Source organism: Mastigoproctus giganteus, chromosome 5 (genome assembly GCF_048544385.1).
Source record: "Mastigoproctus giganteus isolate SK-2022 chromosome 5, ASM4854438v1, whole genome shotgun sequence".
Lineage (NCBI taxonomy): Eukaryota > Metazoa > Arthropoda > Arachnida > Uropygi > Thelyphonidae > Mastigoproctus > Mastigoproctus giganteus.
In genome coordinates this window covers 11586448-11605297 of record NC_143579.1, presented here as the reverse complement: position 1 = coordinate 11605297, position 18850 = coordinate 11586448, and the positions used below count along the sequence as shown (strand labels likewise).

Here is an 18850-nt window from a genome sequence, read left to right as displayed (position 1 = left end):
CACCTGCCATCCATTTAGATCTAAGCCTTGTACAGTATCTCTTGGTTGGTAAAAAGCATAGTAGCTTCTATGCCGACTTCCACGAATACTTCCCACTTCAAATTTGCTTTTGGTAACAATCATTTGGTCACACTGCATAGAATTTAAAAACTGTTTGAAAGTTACTGCAGTCACCTTTATGAAAACAAAAGCCAGTCCACATGTCCTTGACAGTAGTTACATCTTTAAGTAACTCCCTCATCAATACACTGTGATCACAGCTACCTATTGGTTCTTTTATCTGCAGATTCTTAATGCATGAAGAGCTGCTGCTGCTGACAATCAGATCAAGAGTACTGTTTTTTATTATTGCTTATCTAACATGTTGGTATAGAAAAGAGGCATCCATCCAGTAAATTCACAAAGTCTTGCTACTGTGTAAGTGGCCAACACATAAGTTTCAGTCAATATCTGGAAAGTTAAAATTCCCCATTATAAGACATTCTGATCCACGATTTATCTATACGGTTGCTAGTTATTCACACTGCGGTCAATCAGACCTACAACACACTCTACTCTCATTTTTGTTTTTCCACTGCCCATGTCACACCAAATTAACTCAACACAGAATTGGCCATCCATATCAACTAGATGCACAGTCTTAGATTTTTTCTTCTTAACTAAGAGCATAAATGCCTCTCCCCTTCTGTCCATTCTGTACTCCCTATATTCAAATTCCACATTTCTTATGTCTGAGTAACACCATATCTCTGCTATGCCAACAATTTATTCATTTGATGACTTGATGTACTTTAAATTCATCAAATTTATTTACTATACTTGTAGCATTAATGTACATGCAAGTATATGTACACCTGTTTTTACTCTTAATAACCCTAACGCAGCCTATGTACTTGCTTGTTCCATGTGGTTCTCAGTAGGCCTTGAAATCCACAACATTTTACTTTCCAGCCCATGTTTCAGATCAGCCTATCAAAAGTCAAGAGTCCTATTCCAAAGTCTCCTTATACCATAACTTGCTCCAAGCACCACGCTCACAGAGTGTACTACTAGAGAAAGAACTCAAACTAACCTACAATGTTCAAAAACTGCAGACCAGAAGTGCTAATTATACAACATTCTGTACAGAATATCTACAGAAATTAATAGATTTCCACTTAATGTCCTTGTTCCAATGGTGTATCCGGCACCAGTAAGGTGCCAGATACACCATTGGCTACACCTCAGCACTGGAAAAAATGGGAAATGCTGGCAGGAAGATGCTGCTTGAGTTTTTGAATCCAAGCAGCATCGTCCTATTCGTGCATAAGTTTCACTGGATATAACACATATTTAGAAAATAGGTATGTGATATATACAGTGAAATATCCACTGATATATCTAGTGAAACTTATGTAGTTACATAAGTTTCCCGGATATATCACTTATCTAGAATTTTACTTCAAATTTAAAGCTTTTTAGTTGCTGAATAAGAAATTGATGTAATTAGTCTTTGCAGCTTTCGTCGCTTTTTTTTTTTTTTTTGTTAGTCTTTCCAGCAAAAAAAAAAAAAAAAAAAATATTCAACTTGTTTCCATTCTCATGTAGATGCTGATCTGGCAGTGACCTTTGAACTTCCCCAAACTATCAGCTTAACTACTCATGGAGGTAATTTATTCTGGTAATTTTCAACTTGCAACAATCCAGTCTACACTTCTTCTCTCATAATTTTAAAATTATGTCCCTAGGTCTAGTATCATTTATAACTGAAAATTCCACCTTCAATCATTTCACTATCTCCTCTCAGAGCCTTTTGGACTTCAGTCGCTCTCCTCTAATGTTCAGTTACCAAACTATGTAGGCCACATATATGAAGTCTTTTCTCATTGAGCACACTTTTGCTGATGTCACCAAGCCCATTATTCTGCTTATGGATCTTTTCAAGAAGCTCATGTCATTCTTTAAGTATGATCTCCATACCAGGAGAGTATTCCAAGTGAAGAATATTACCTTTGGACAATATACAATAGGATTATGACCTCCCTACCTCTACATGCAAATATTCAATAAATCATTGATAGACACCATGGGCCCCCTCTTGCCACTTGTCTACACTGCATGGATCACAATGTCTACCTGTAATGTAACCCTCAAATTTCTCTCCTACAATAAATGTCTTTAATTCAACTCCTTCAAGTATATTAAGTTATTTTGAAGTTTTTATTTCCGAAATATAAAACTATGCACTATGCCAAATTAAATTGTACCAAACGATCGTAAAAGTGGCATTGATGCCACTTTATGAGCATCAATAAAGTGGCATCCAAGCCTATCCAAGAGATTTTGAAGGGCTGCTTGATACCGGTCATTAATTTTTCTTATAACTACAAATTTTGATATCATCTACAAATTTTGACATCACTGACATTTCTCATTTAAAAAAAATCAGGAACAATCCTAGCACTGATCCTTGAGGGACCTCACTTCTAACACAACCTTCTGCCTCCTATTCTAAACCCAGAGTCCTACAGTTTGGTGAAGGCAGATGGCCTGCCTTCTCATGGCAGGAATGGAAGCCAGTCAAGAACCTCTAGGTGATTTTGGTTGACCGATGCTAGATGGTCAACAATGCAGTAACACAAACCTATGCAACGTACAACTGGATCTACAGAGATTCTAGCCACATGCACATCAAGGAATTGTGCAGAAATCCTTATGTACTGTTTTGTTTTGTTTTGTTTTTTTTTGTTTGTAGGAGCATTAGCAACTAAGGCCATATTGCTCCGGGAAATGCGGTGGTCATTCCCCGACCTTTCCACATCTTCCGTATTTGGTGGTGACGGGCTCGAACCCTGGTATAATCAAGAAGCGTGCGCTACGCACTGCTGCTCCTTCCCACCTGGCTACGAAGGCGCCCCTTATGTACTGCAGCCACTGACATTCAAGACAGCATAGTGGTTATAACCACTCCTCCCACATCATGTGATAAAACCTAGGTTTGAATTTGGATGTAAGGAACTTTGGATTTTTTTCACATTGTGGTTAAATTAGTGTGCAGAGGTTTTTAATATACCCCATGCAGTTCTGATTAATTATTAATTTTATAAGGTAAGTTATATGTTGCTATGCTTGTTCAGGAACTCCCACACTTACATAATACTCAACTCACGCAAATTCGACTTTACGTAAGTTTTTGCCAGCCGGTGCAAACTGAAAAATATATGGGAACGTATTTTGCATCTTTAGGGATAAATGGAGGTATTGTGAAAATATCATAATGTGAACCCAATAACATATTGTTTTTGACTGATGATATTAAAATTAAGCTAAGCTATATCCACAATCTAGCCATATCGTTTTTTTTTTTTTTTTTTGTAATTCATTCCAAGTCCTTGGAAGTTGAAAATTTTGCTACATTACTGAGCTATTTAACTCTCTAAAAGGTCATATTTATAGTGGAAATTGCACTACACTTTCATCGTTATCATATGTTCCATTATAAGAATCAATTTTGAATGTCTTTGTGATATTTTTCTAAAACAAATTTCTGGAGGTCACTACCATAAAACAATAAAAACAATTTGCATAAATTTCATATAGTGCAAGGAAGTCTGAAATTTATGCTGCACTGGCCAAAAAAAATTTCCAAGTTACCTTGAGAGAGAGAGAGAGACAGAGAGAAGTAGAAAGGAATCACCAAGAAAGAGAAGAATGATGATATCCAGCTCAGGACCCTGGGTGTACCAAACCCATGGGCTTTTCAGCACAATTTATTATAAACGGGTAGTAAACTCAATCTTATTCCATTTGCGATAATACCAATAACTGGAATTCTGTGGGTTTTTATGTTATGGTATTATGGTGAAATGTTCCCCTTCACTGAAATCTTCAATCATATAAAAAACAAATTTTCAGAAATTTCACAATGATGAAGGGAAACAGACTAACGGAAAGTGCAAGTGCTGGCAGTGCCAGGAAACGAAACAAAACTGATTTAGAAAAGAAGATGAAAATGAATAAGAAGTACGAAGCAGGACAAAGTTTGTCATCTATTGCAAGGGAATTAGGTCTTGCAACAGTGAATACTATTTTAAAGGACAGTGCGCATATAAAAAACATGTCAAAGGATCAACACACTTAAGATCAACAGTGATCACAAAACAGTGTTTAGGCGCTATATTGAAGATGAAACAGCTATTAATAATATGGCTGGAAAATCAGATTCAGAAGCAGGTACTCCAGAGTCTAATGGCCATTCAAGCAAAAGCAAGAAGCATTTATGAAGATATTAAGGATAAGTACGGTGAAACCCAACCCAAGTTCGAGGCAAGCAACAAGTGGTTTAATAGGTTCAAGCATCGCGCTGGTTTCCACAGCATTAAAGTATGCAGTGAAGTTGCCAGTGCCGATTCTGCAACTGCAGAGAAATTTTGTGATGTGTTGGAAAAAATTATTGATGTAGGTGGCTATTCAACGCAGCAAATTTTTAACGTTGACGAGACTGCTCTGTATTGGAAAAAAATGCCGGATTGAACATACATTGTCAAAGAGAAAGATACAATGCCAGGTTTCAAGGCATCAAAAGATAGGGCCTCACTCTTGCTTGGGACTAATGCAGCGAGAGATTACAGATTATAACCATTGCGTGTGTACCATTCTGGAAACTCTCGTGCATTTCAGGGCATCAATAAACACACCATACCAGTGCATTTCCGATCAAACCAGAGAGCATGGATAACAGGATCTCTCTTTGAGGATTGGTTTAAATGCTGCTTCATTCCCAAGGTTGAAAAATATTGTAAAGACAACAACGTTCCTTTCAAGATTTTGCTTCTATTAGATAATGCTCCTGGACATCCTCCTCATCTAGATGATTTCAATTCGAAAGTGAGAGTTATATTTCTACCGCCAAACACAACTTCACTCATCCAACCTATGGATCAGGGTGTTATTTCGAATTTAAAAGCATGCTATTTATGCACAACATTTGCTCAGGCATTGTCTGCAGTAGATGGTGAGAAAATTTTACGTTAAGAGACACGTACTTATCAGCCGAAGACGTCGATTCTGGCAATGATGCTCGATAGGTAAAACTTACTGACGTTATGCCTGTCCATGCTGTGACTACAGTATAAATTGCATTCCTGCCCAGATGATCCTGCATTACTTCTTTAACGAGGGACTCTATTACTTTCCCTGGTGCAGAAGTTAAGGTGAGAGGGGGATCAAAAGGTGACTCATGTCACCCTTTGATCCCTCTCTGTGAATTGGAATACATTTGCACACCTCCAGTCCATAAGAACCTTTTTGATTCCAAAGATTCTCTCATAATTATGGCTGGGGTAGATGCATTCTATCTGCATTCTATATGCAACACCTAGGGTAGATGCATTCTATCTAGTTATATTTAGGGAAGCAGCAAAGAATTATGCTAATTCATAATAATGCTAATTAGCATTAGCATTATAATGCTAATGGTAATTATAATTATAATTTGGCAAAGGGTTTGCTTACTTCCTTTGCTGCTTCCCTAAATATAATTAGATAGAATGCATCTACCCCAGGTGTCTTTTTTTTTTAATGTTTAGCATCAACAATTTCTCTCTTCACTTTCCTCTCAGTTATCACAAAATGATTTAGCTCCCTGTTACAGTTTGATAAATCTCTGGTGTTGCTTTCCCTAAAGAATTCTTCATGCGTGAATATAGATGCAAAATACCTACTCAGTTTTTCTGCAACCTGAGCAGGATCATTAACATTAAATCAGTGATACCAAGTGGACCAATCAACTCCTTCCTTCTACTGTAATATAAGTAAAGAAGTCTTTGCCACTTTTCTTTCCATTCTTTGCCAGAGACTTCTTATAATCTGCCTTAGCTCACCTAACCTTTCTGACTTGATTACAGACTAGTTTATATCTACCATAGGCTTCTGCATCATCTGTTAATTTTTATGCATCCCATGCATTTTTCCTCTCTGCCACAAGTCTCATAATTTCATCTCTCACTATATTATATTATTAAGTCTGTGTAATTTATGAGTCAAAGAAAGCCTGAAATGGTTAATATGCATGTTTGTAAAGTAAATGAAAAATTAAGATGTAAAATAAATTTAAATAAATAACAATTCATAATACACACATCAACACATGCATATATCAAACAAATGTAATTCCTTAATTAATCAGTCAAATCTGAATTGGTTTCATGTATGATTAGAAAGTTCATGGAAATTAACAAAGAGAAAAAATTCTCTGGAAAACTGTGGAACAAAAAATGCCACAATCTTTGAGAAAACACTATATTATATAATCTATGTAGTATCTAATTAGAAAGAGTATACTCTTTCAGTACTGAATTGCATATGCCTTGCTTTCCATTCAAGGTTTTCTTAAATGCGCAAAGCTTGATCTCCCCCCCCCCCCCACTCAAAATAAGTGTTGAATAAGGTTTTCACTGTATATTAAAAAAAAAAGTTCATACTGTTAAAGGGCGTGCTTCTGCAAGCTTTTCTCTATCTTCATTTGAAAAACTCCATTCTTTCCTGGAAGAAAAATAATATAATTATAACACAGTGAATACCATAACAAAACATATTTAGATTCAGATAAAATAAATTTGTGGTATGCAAATTTATTCTGACACTTTTGTAAAAAAATAATTTTTCTTTCTTTCTTTATAGAATTGTCTAGCAACCCTTTCTGAAGGATGTAGTAGTGGCAAATGATGCCAGAAAGCAAGCTTATATAGCATCAGGTAAAAAAAAAAAAAAAAAAAACTTGCTCCTTGAATTTATTCAAACCATCCACTTCCACGACATCCACTTCCTTTTCCAACAATCAACTGCCTGCTGGTTGAAGGCAAATTTCGCATCTCTACCTGCGGTCATCCTTCCTCAACTTATATTCATGTCCACTCATATGTATAGCCTCAGCAAGATGAAGATTTCCATTCACATTCAGCTTACTCAATCCATTAAAGGCCTACAATCAGATAACCCTACAAGTGCCTAGTCTCCAGAAGCTGCAATTTGCAGAATAGAAGCCTTTCTAGGTAACAACATCCCTTCTGTTCCCTTTATCAATCCGGTTGCCCTTCTCTGCTCTCGTTCCAGCAGAACTAGCTCTTTGCTAAAGTGAGGTCCAGACTTGTATAGTACTCAAGATGGAGCCTAACTGTGGCCTTGTACAAAGAGATAATCACTTCCTTATCCCTGCTAGAGAAATTTCTGTATATATCACTGAGAAAACCCCATGAGCTGTCCTGGCAGCATGTCTGCTCTGTGTGGTATTATACTCAGGATAGTACACTGAGTGGACAGAAATAATGGGATACCTACTTACCTAGTAATGGGTAGGCCCACCTTACACCTAGATAAGGGCAGTCACATGGCAAGGCAATGAGTCACTAGTTCACGAACGCATTCCACAGGTATTTCCATCCATGCTTGCTGCACCACTGTCCATAATTCTGTCACATTCCTGGGTGGAGGATCCAAAGCCCAAATGGACCTTTTCACAGCATCTCAAAGATGCACCCAGGGTTCATGCCTGGTGAACAGGGAGGCTATTCCATGGTGGTAAAATCTGCAGAATGCTTTTCCAACCTTGTTTTAGTCACTGTGGCTCAGCACACTGTCCTGCTGGAAGAGTCCATTGCACTGTGGGTGCATGACAACCATGAAGGGATGCAGATAGTCTGCAAGGATGGACACAACCTAGACCATTCAGAGATGCATCTAGACGTATAAGAGGTCCCAACATGTGCCAGTTGAACACGCTCCACACCATTACTCCAGAGACGGTCAATATTAATAAATATTGACCGTCCACCTGCCTGAACAGTTCCTTGTTGACATGATGGGTGCATAGCTTCATGCAGTTTCCGCCAGATACGCAACCTTCCATCTGCTCAAAATAACTGGAAACGGGACTCATCGGATCAGGAGACCTGTCTCCAATCATCCAAGGTCCAGTGCCGATGTTCTTTTGCCCAGTTGAGGTGCAGAGTCCTGTGTCATGGTGTTAGCAATGGGACTCTGGTGGGTTGGCAGCTCCCATAACCAAGTACGGCTAATGATCACCCGATGGTCTTGGTGGAGACATTTCTGGCACCTCTCTTGTTGAAATTGGCAGTGATTTATTCCACTGTCACTCTCCTGCTGGCTGAAACAATGCAAGACAGACGTCGACGGCCACGTTCATCCACCACCTATCTCCGCCCACAGCACTGCCCACTGTGAGATGTTATTTCTGTACCACCTCTGCGATAGAGTGACCCATGCGTTGGGCACCCACTATCATCCCTCTTTCAAAGTCCGTTAACTCACAATTCGATGTCAGTATTTATCCATACTGACATCGAATTACCCAGGAACCAAGAATTCTGTCCTTTTAGTGTACCACACAGTTGATAAGTTACTCTGGGCTTACTGCTACCCATATGCAGTACCTTGCATTTGCCAATGTTAAACTTCAACTGCCATTTCTCAGCCCATTGAACCAACTTTCCTAGATCTTGTTGTATAGTTCACCCCAATTACTGTTGTTAACCACCCTGCCAACCTTTGTGTCATCTGCAAACTTTGACAAAATTAACCTGATATACCTTCATCAATATTATTAATAAATAATGAAAACAACAATGGGCTCAGCACTGGACCCTAGGGAGGGGTGGACTCCACTGATAACATCAGTCCATGAAGAGCAGTGCCTATTGAGTTAAATAAATTTGCACCATATTTCTAAAGCTAAAGCAAATTTATCATTTCCTAGATGGAAGACTACTATACAAATTGGAGCAGTATGGCATTAAGGGCAAAATGCTGCTATGGATAAAGGGATGGTTGAGTGGGAGAAGACACAGTGTGGTAATCAATGGACACTGCTCTTCGTGGACTAACGTTATAGTGGAGTCCCCAGGGTTTAGTGTTGTGTATATCGTTGTTTTCTGTATTTATTAATGATATTGATGAAGGTATATTGTGCTTAATGTCTAAGTTTACAGACAATATGAAGGTTGGCAGGGTTATTAATGACAGTACACTACTGCAAGAGGATCTAGAAACATTGAGTAGCTTAGAGGTGGCAACTAAGTTTAACATTGACAAATATAAAGTATTGCACATGGGTAACAGTAACCCCAGAGAAATATATCAACTGTGTGGGTACAGTACTACACTCAAAGTGGCAGAGAATGAAAAGGACCTGGGATAATTGTGCAGTCAGATATGAAGTTCTCTGAGCAGTGCAGACGGGTGTATTGTCAATGATATATAGGAATTTTTCTAGCAGGGATCAGGAGGTGATTATCCCCTTGTATAAGGCAATGGTCAGGCTACACCCTGAGTACGAGTACTGTATACAGGTCTGGAGACCTCATTTTAGGAAGGATGTAGAGCTGCTGGAATGAGTAGAGAGAAGGGTAACAAGATTAGCTCTTATGAAAAAAGGCTTAAGATTTGTAAATTACAGTGACTGGGCACCTGCAAGGCAATCTGATTGAGGCCTTGAATAAGGCCTCAATCTGTATAAGGCCTTGAACGGTTTGAGCAAACTCAACGCTTATGGGATTCTGTCTCTTGCTCAGATTAATCACCTGAGGGGACATAAATTCAAATTGAGGAAAGACAGTTGTAGAACAGATGTGCTGAAGTTTGCCTTCAGCCAGTGTGTGGTTGATTGCTAGAATAAACTTCCAACTGTCATTGTAGAAGTTGACAGATTAAATAAATTCAAGGCAGAACTAGACAAACATTTGGAGTGAATGGATGGGTGGAATGGAAAGGTTTTTTTTTTGGCTAATGCTGTATAAGCTTACTTTCTTGCATCATATGCCTCTACTAATGCTAATGTTTGTAATGATGGCATGCTTTTGTCAATTTCATGAACAATGAAAGCTCTTGAGTTCATGAGAGTTACCAGTGAAACAATTTCTCTTTCAAGAATTACCTGCAAGGAAAGGTCATATACGTTCAAGTCTAGACTCAGAGGTGGACAAAAATACCCACACTTGTGAATACTGATAATGGTATGATAACATGAGAGGGCCCAAACCAACGTGCAAAATATCCAATGTGACATTAGTCATATGCAGCTGAGTTGACCTGAGCTGTGGTAGAAAGTGATTTTGAAGCATACCAGATACCCCTGTGAGTTAACATATGGGCAGCCATGACTTCACATGGCTACCCACATGGTCGCTTTTCCTCTATGGCTCCTTTTCTCGTGAAATTGTATTTTCTGCTTGTTCACTGTAACTCATTCATTTTGATGGGGCCTGTACGTTTTCTAAGTGCTTACCTCCTTTTTGGCATGGACAGGTACCAGAAAGCAACATTTCCAGATGATTGCTGCTGCCTAGTAGCAATGATTCCAGCAACGACTAAACAGCATAAGAGACGACACACTACACAAACATGGCACTACACTGATTTTTTGGCGATTTTACAGATTTATGTATACAGTGTACCATGGTGGAGTTGAACTAATGTTCAGGAGCTGCACATAATAAAATATGACACATGTCCACAAAGCCAGTGATCATGCCATCCAAAGGCTTTTACTGCACTGGCAAAAAAAAAAAAAAAAAAAACTTCCTAAGTAGATAAAACAATTGCAAAATTGCAAATTATTTGCTTCCCTCCTCACACAGGTAACTCTATCCATTTACCTTTGAAAAACTGTCAGACTCAACTACCTGCAAGGACAACTTGTTCCAGCAATCAATGACTCTCTGGCTAAAGGAAAACTTCCTATAATCTAATCTAAACCTCAAGCCTTGTAATTTGAATTTATGACTCCTAGTTCTGGAATTCTTTATAACAGTGAGAATTCCACCTTCATTCATTTTACTAATCCCACTCAGAGCCTTATAAACCTCAATCAGGTCACCTCTGAGGTGCCTGGTTGGCAAGCTCTGTAGCCCACATAATCAGTCTTTGCTCATCCGGCTATCCTTTTGCCGATTTCACCATTCGAGTTGCCCATCTTTGAACCCTTTCAAGTAGCTTGATGTATTTTTTTATTTTTTTTTATTTTTCAGATGAGATCTCCATACTTGAACACAGTATTCCAAATGTGGTCTTACAATTGCCTTATACAGTGGGATTATGACATCCCTATATCTATAGGATAACATTCGATAAATCATCGATACGACACCATGGACTTTCCAAGCTATCTGTTTACACTATTCAGAAAAACTTCATATCTGCCCATAAAAAGACCTTGTGGTGATTATAGTCCAATATGAAGTTCTCTGAGCAATGTAGATATATACTGCTAGGATGGCTGATAGGGCTCAAAATTCCTGTTTATCAATGATGTACAGGAATTTTGCTAGCAGGGACAAAGAGATAATTATTTTGTTGCATAAGGCAATGGTTAGGCTGTGCCTACTGCATACAGTAGTATTAGTCATATGGTGCAAAGAAGCCCAAGGTATTTATTTGTATATTATATACGAGAATGAGTATTATTATTAGAACGAGTACAAAGAAGGGCAACAAGATTGGTGAGGGGAACAAAGGGGTGCTCTTACCAAGAAAGGCTTAAGTTCTGCAAATTTCAGCACCTGGAGAGTAGGCACCTGCGAGGCGATCTGATTGAGGTGTATAAGGCCTTGAATGGGTTGAGCAAGCTGAATGCTGATGGGATTCTTCATCTTGCTCAGACTAAGAACCTGAGGGGGCATAGTTTCAAATTGAGGAAAGGTAGTTGTAGAATAGATGTGCAGAAATTTGCCTTTAGCTAGCGGGTAGTTGACTGGTGGAACAGGCTTCCATCTTTTGTTGTGGAAGCTAATAGCTTAAATAAATTTAAGGCTGAGCTGGACAGGCATTTGAAACGAATGGAGGGATGAAATGGGAGGGTTTTTTTTTTTTGGCTGATGCTGCATAAGCTTGCTTTCTTGCATCATATGCCTCTACTAATGCTAATATTATTTTCATATTATTATATTAGTTTTATTATTTATTATTTGTTATTTTTAGTTAGTTTTATTAGTTGTTATTTGGCTGTACCAGCCAAAAAAAAAAAAAATAATAAAATAACTGTTTGACTCCCTTCTTCTCCTGTAGATATAAATTTGATTGATATCTACAGGATATCAATCAAATTCTCACCAGCCAAATACAGTCAAACTTCCCTGTAACGAATTCAATAAATCCAGCGAAAAAATTCATTATAGAGAAAATTTCGTTATACAGAGAATATCTTTTTTATTAAAAATTATTATTTAATTAGAAAATGAAAATAAATCTACATTTATTTTTAATTTTGTTTCAAAAACACTTATTTATATTACATTTACACAATTTTCGCCGGTAAGTATCACAAATTAAAAAAAAAATCTGTAATTTTCGTTTGCACAGTACAATTAAAAAATGTCTGATTCTCAAAGAAAACCTCACATTTGTTCAGAGCATTAAAAACATTATCAGGAACATTTTCACAAAACTGTAGATCCATATGAACCATTTTAAAAGCGTTAATCATTTCTTCGTGAGTTGGCTTTTCTACGGGTTGTTCTGATGCGTCTTCAGCATCATCGTTAATTTCTTCGTGATCATGGTCGCATCTAACACTGTTCAACAGTATTTCATCTTCATTTGGATGTTCTGTTGTAGTCAGATCTTGATCTACATAAACATCACTATCCAGTGTTATTTCATTTTCAATGTTTCTGGACGATTCTAATAATGTCCAAAAGTTTACCAGTTGTGAAAGGGACAATTCATCTTGTTTGTCCAGTTGTTCTTCGACTTCTGTATTCAATGGAAATCCCGCTTTCCAAAAACAATTTTGAATAGTGTATTCAGTGACATCGTTTGTCCAAACTTTTGCCAGTTCAGAGATGCAATCTCTAAAGTTAATTGTAACCTCCAAGTTTCTATTTTCTGATAACGCATCGACAATCTTCTTTGTTATTCTCTTTCGATAATGAAATTTAAAATTTTTAATAATGCCTTGGTCCATTGGCTGGAGTTTTGATGTTATGTTTGGTGGTAAAAACAACAACTTCACACTTTTAAGTTTGGCAGAAATACTGGCAGGATGTGCCAAACAGTAGTCAGTTACCAACACGATTTTCCTTTTTTCTTTTGTTACATGCCTGTCTAGTTTTAATATCCAGTCTTCAAAGATATCACTTGTAATCCATGCTTTTTTATTAAAGGTCTAGTCAACTTCCAAAGATTTTGTGCCTCTAAAACATCTTGAGTTTTTTGATTTTCCGATGACTAAAAGTCTTAATTTTTCACTTCCTGTTAAATTTGCCCCAACTAGCACAGTGATTCTTTCTTTGCTTTGTTTTCCGCCAAAACATTTATTGTCCTTAAAAGTAAGTGTTCTATTCAGTAAACATTTAAAGAATAAACCCATTTTGTCAGCATTAAAAACATCCTTTGGTTCATATTCTTCCAAAATCTTCTTTAAGGTATTGTTCCTCTAACTGTTGCAATCTTCTTCGTTTACATTAACACTTTCTCCACAAATAACCTTTTCCACAATTCTGTGGTGCTTCTTAAATTTATCTAGTGATTCTTCATGCATTAAGAATCTGCAGATAAATGAACCACTAGGTGGCAGTGATCACAGTGTGCTGAAGTGGGATTTACTCAAAGAGGTAACTACCATTAGGGGTAAAGGGAAGGGTTATTGCTTTCGTAAAGGCGACTACGATGGACTGAGACAGTATTTAAATTCTATACAGTGGGACCAACTGATGATGTTACCAACAGCAAATGCAAAATGGGAAGCATTCAAAGAACTTATCTTGGAAGCTACTAGGCTTTACATACCAACTAAGAAATATTGTTCAAGGTTTAGGCCTAAATGGATGTCAGATGAACTAATGAGGCATATGGCACAGAAGAAACATGCATGGGATACATACAAATTAGCACATGACACAGAAGCCTATGATAGATACAAGTTGATCAGTAACCAAGTTACAAAGGAGGTTTGGCAGGCGAAGGCAGATTACGAGAAATCTTTGGCAAGGGATGCAAAGAAAAACAGCAAAGAGTTCTTTACTTATGTAAACTCTAAAAGGAAGGGGATGAATCAGATTGGTCCACTTGATATCGATGGGTCAACTGTTGATGATCCTGCTCGGGTAGCTAACAAACTAAATGAATATTTTGCATCGACATTCACACATGAGGAGTTATTTAGCAAGGGGAAAGCCAGAGGTGTATTCAACTCTAGCAGTAAGCTAGAGAATCTTGTAATAACTGAGAGTAAAGTGGAGGAGAAATTGTTGAAGATAAACACAAGAAAGGCACCCGGGGTGGATGGGATCTATCCAGTTATATTAAAGGAGGCAGCACAGGAAGTATGCAAACCCTTAGCCATAATTATGAGAGCTTCCTTGGACTCAGGGGAGGTACCCAACTGGAGATGTGCAAATGTGACCCCAATTCACAAAGGAGGATCAAAGGCTGACACAAGCAATTATAGACCTGTGAGTTTAACTTCTGTTCCAGGAAAATTAATGGAGGCACTAGTTAAAGAAGCACTGCAGGATCATTTAGACAAGACTTCAGTTATAGCTCGGACACAGCATGGTTTTGTTAAGGGGAAGTCTTGCCTGACCAATTTGATTGGATACTATGATGCAGTCACAAAGGAACTGGATGCAGGGAATAACTTTGATATTATATACTTGGATCTTAGAAAGGCTTTTGATACTGTTGCACATGGAAGACTGCTGCACAAATTGGAGCAGTGTGCCATTGGAGGCAAATTGCTGCTATGGATAAAGGGGTGGCTGAGGGGGAGAAGACAGAGAGTGGTAATCAATGGACACTGCTCGTCGTGGACTAATGTTATTAGTGGAGTCCCTCAGGGCTCAGTGTTGGGTCCATTATTGTTTTCTGTATTCATAAATGATATTGATGATGGTATATCAAGCTTAATGTCGAAGTTTGCAGACGATACAAAGGTAGGCAGGGTTGTCAAGGACACTACTGACACTATGCTGCTGCAACAGGATCTGGAAAGGTTGAGCAGATGGGCTGAGAGGTGGCAAATGAAGTTTAACATTGACAAATGTAAAGTACTACACATGGGAAACAGCAACCCTAGAGCAACGTATCAACTCTGTGGTACTACACTGACAGTGATAGAGAATGAAAGGGACCTGGGGTGGTTGTGCAGGCAGATATGAAGTTCTCTGAGCAGTGCAGACGGGCTGCAAGAGTAGCTCATGGTGTATTGTCAATGATATATAGGAATTTTCTAGCAGGGATAAGGAGGTGATTATTCCCTTGTATAAGGCAATGGTCAGGCCACACCTAGAGTACTGTATACAGGTCTGGAGGCCTCATTTCAAGAAGGATGTAGAGCTGCTGGAATGAGTACAGAGAAGGGCAACAAGATTAGTGAATGGAACAAAGGGGTGCTCTTACGAAGAAAGGCTTAAGTTTTGCAAATTACAGTGTCTGGCGACTAGGCACCAGTGAGGTGATCTGATAGAGGTGTATAAAGCATTGAATGGTTTGAGCATGCTCAATGCTGATGGGATTCTTCCTCTCGCTCAGAATAATCACCTGAGAGGGCATAAATTCAAATTGAGGAAAGACAGATGTAGGATAGACGTGCGGTAATTTGCCTTTAGCCAGCAAGTGGTTGGTTGGTGGAACAGACCTCCATCCCTTGTCGTGGAAGTTGATAGCCTAAATAAGTTTAAGGCTCAGCTGGTACTACTACATTTTGAACGAACAGAGGGGTGAAGTGGAAGTGGTTTTTTTTTTTTTTTTTTTTTTGGCTGATGCTGCATAAGCTTGCTTTCTTGCATCAAATGCCTCTACTAATGCTAATGCTAGCCACCCAGCGCTTGCATTAAATTCTTTATGTCCAAGGGACTGTGCAAATTTCAGAGCTTGTTGCTTAATTATTGGACTCGACATTGGTATATTCTTTTCACGTATCATTTGCACCCATTTCAGAACAGCTTTATCAACATCTTCGTATATACACAACTTAATTCGTTTCTTGTCTGCTCCTCCTTCAATTGCATTTAAAATTGATTCTCGATTTTTTAAAATCGTAGATATTTGCATAGACCTTCAATTCCATTTAAAATTGATTCTCGATTTTTTAAAATCGTAGTTAAGCTGCTTGCAGGTATGCCATATTTCTCCGCAACATGTTTTTTCTTAAAACCGTGGTCAATATCATGAAGAATCTTTACTTTATCATTAATACTTAAACACTTTCTCTTTGACATTGTTTTTGCAATTGTAAAAATTACCCGACTTCAGCTCTTGCCGATACACACACCACAAACTTTGTGCGCTGGCCATATAGTGAATTGTTAGTACCGCCTACTCAATGAAATTCACTTGCCAATTCAACAGTATCACGTGACCTTTCCTATCAATCACTTTGAAGAAATATACAACTTTGTGAATTTCTTTTATTCTGCTTTCATTCATATATACACAAAAGAAAATTTATGGTTAATGTATGCTGTATGTTACTTTTCAGAAAAAAAAAACAATACAAGAGTATATAGCCTATGTGATTGATGACAAATTGTTCTAAAAGAACGAAATAAAAAAAAAAAAAAATTCATGAAAACCATCTACTGGAAGTCCAGTTAGATGAGAATGGACATATCATATAATGATTGACAGGAAGGCCACATGGTACGGTTGAGGTGAGAAGCGAATGTCACTCAGTAGGCGTTACTAAAATCCGACTATGGTAGCATTCTATGTATTGCCGCTGCAGCACGCTAAAGGTTTACTGCAGTGAATTTCGTTTTCCCCTGAGTCAACATCAATTTACAAATCTACCCTATTTATTACAAAGTTTATGACCACTTTTAAGAAACCCATTTGGTTTTATAACTGTAACAAAAATGAAACAAAGACTGTCCTACGGGCGTCAATGGCCACAAGTATTCACTAAAAGGATGATTATTTCTAGATGCTAATGCATCTGGAAATAATCATCCTTTTGGAGAGAAGGGGCTCAAATTGGAGAGAAGGGGCTCAAATATATTTGAGCGGCTGTTTAGCAGTAAATGCTTGAAAATCTTCAAAAATGCTTTTACTAATTTTTTTAAAAATTCGTTATAGAGAGACTAACACTTCGCTATATTTGGTTAATTTTACATGTAATTTTGTTAAATAGAAGTTCGTAATAGAGAAGTTCCACTGTATATCAAAAAGAAAATAAAAATAAAATGGCTGGTACAAAATTGCAAATCAAAATTCAATTATTTGTATATGTTTTTTTTTTTTTAAAGTTTCAAAAGTTTTTTTAAGTTTAAAAGTTGCTGATTCAAATTTTCAAGTTTGAATTCAAGTGGGATTCAACTCAGACATTTAGTCAAGTGCACCAGACTTAAGTTAGTTCAGTCTGCCACAAGCAGGTAACAATTTTCTGGAGTGGTTCATAGAATTTTAAGATGAACAGAAATAATGCAATGGACTCAAAAGATTCTAATAAATGCACACAATCACCATCACATTAGAATGCCTATTCTTTTTAGTAGCTGGTATTTCTTTGTTCATATCACTGATTATGCATCAGATTAATTCTTTTAGCTCTCCTGGAAGTTTGATTTGCTTTTGTATATGTGATCTTTAAAACAACCCCCCCCCACCACAAAAAAAAAAAAAAAAGAGAATGAATTAGGTATGGCCAAATTAACTGCTTTGACAGGAAAGAATCATAGCATTCTTTGAAATTAGTGTGAAATGAAACTTCTGGTGCAATGAATCAAATTATATCTAGCACATCACATATCCTTCCATCTTGTGAAACAACACAGAGCATGGTGAAACTATTTTTATGAAGTTAGAAAAAAAAAAAAAAAAGCATTTGATAAAACTGCATTTACAGCATCGCTATTATTTTCAACAAATATAAGAAATGATGATGCAGTAATCTCCTGAATCTGAGTATTTTTAACCACAGATTATACAAAAATACAAGAAAACCACTGAGCCAAGCCAACCATGACCCAAGCAAAGTATTTGCTATGGTGCTATTACTCCTACACTTATTTCCAATATTTTTGAATTGTTTTAAAGCAAAAATTTTATTCCTTTTGGATTTGCAATTTTTTCAGATATCTATAAAAACTGCCTTTAATTTGATATCCCATAAATATACATAGTGCAGGCCATTTTCCTCAAAAAGTTTCAAACCTTTACCAACTATTATTATATAAGTGCTGGTTATTTGACATGCAACAGCATTTTCCTTGCAAACAGAAAAAGACATGTCTCTTAATCATAATTAAAAGACTTCCTTTTTCTACCACAAATTTTGGTTTTTTTAAAACATTTCACAGCAAATGGGTGCAAGTCATGCTACATACAAGATGATTCAGAATCTTCCTTAAAAACTTTGGAAGTGTACTAGGGGATTGGTAACGAAGAAAAAAGTTCCCACAAAGTTTTTAATTATTACTGATATGATTTGATTCATCTTAGGGTACAAAGAAGGTCAATTCAAATGGTGAGATCGGCGAAATAAATTTGATGAATTTGAAGTGTTGGTCAAGACATCAAAGGCGGATATTGTTGGGATAGCAGAGACGTGGTGTCACAAAGATATAAGGAATGCAGAACTGGAATTTGGGGAGTACAATGTGTACAGAAAGGATAGACAGGACAGAAAGGGAGGGGGTGTTATGCTGTTAATTAAGAAAAACATAAAATCAAAGGAAGTGCACCCAGTTAATATAGATGAACAGTGCTCTGTTGAGTCAGTTTGGTGTGAGATAAGCACTGCGAAAGGAAAAATAAGGGTAGGAGTGTGTTATAGGCCTAATGACTTGAATGAGTACAATGAACAATTGTACAGAGAAATAGAGTGGGCCAGTAAATCAGAATGTCTTATAATGGGGGA

The 18850-nt window shown here is 37.4% G+C and overlaps 1 protein-coding gene across 4 annotated transcripts in view; it reads right to left on the bottom strand.

Annotated features, from left to right (window-relative positions):
- Positions 1-18850, bottom strand: part of LOC150085171 (5-taurinomethyluridine-[tRNA] synthase subunit MTO1, mitochondrial) — a 421026-nt gene that overhangs the window by 218720 nt on the left and 183456 nt on the right. For all 4 annotated transcript variants that reach the window (XM_090373908.1, XM_090373907.1, XM_090373910.1 and 1 more), the window contains exon 16: positions 6462-6522. In XM_090373908.1, coding sequence (XP_090230034.1) covers positions 6462-6522 — 61 coding nt within the window. The remainder of the gene's footprint in view (positions 1-6461; positions 6523-18850) is intronic.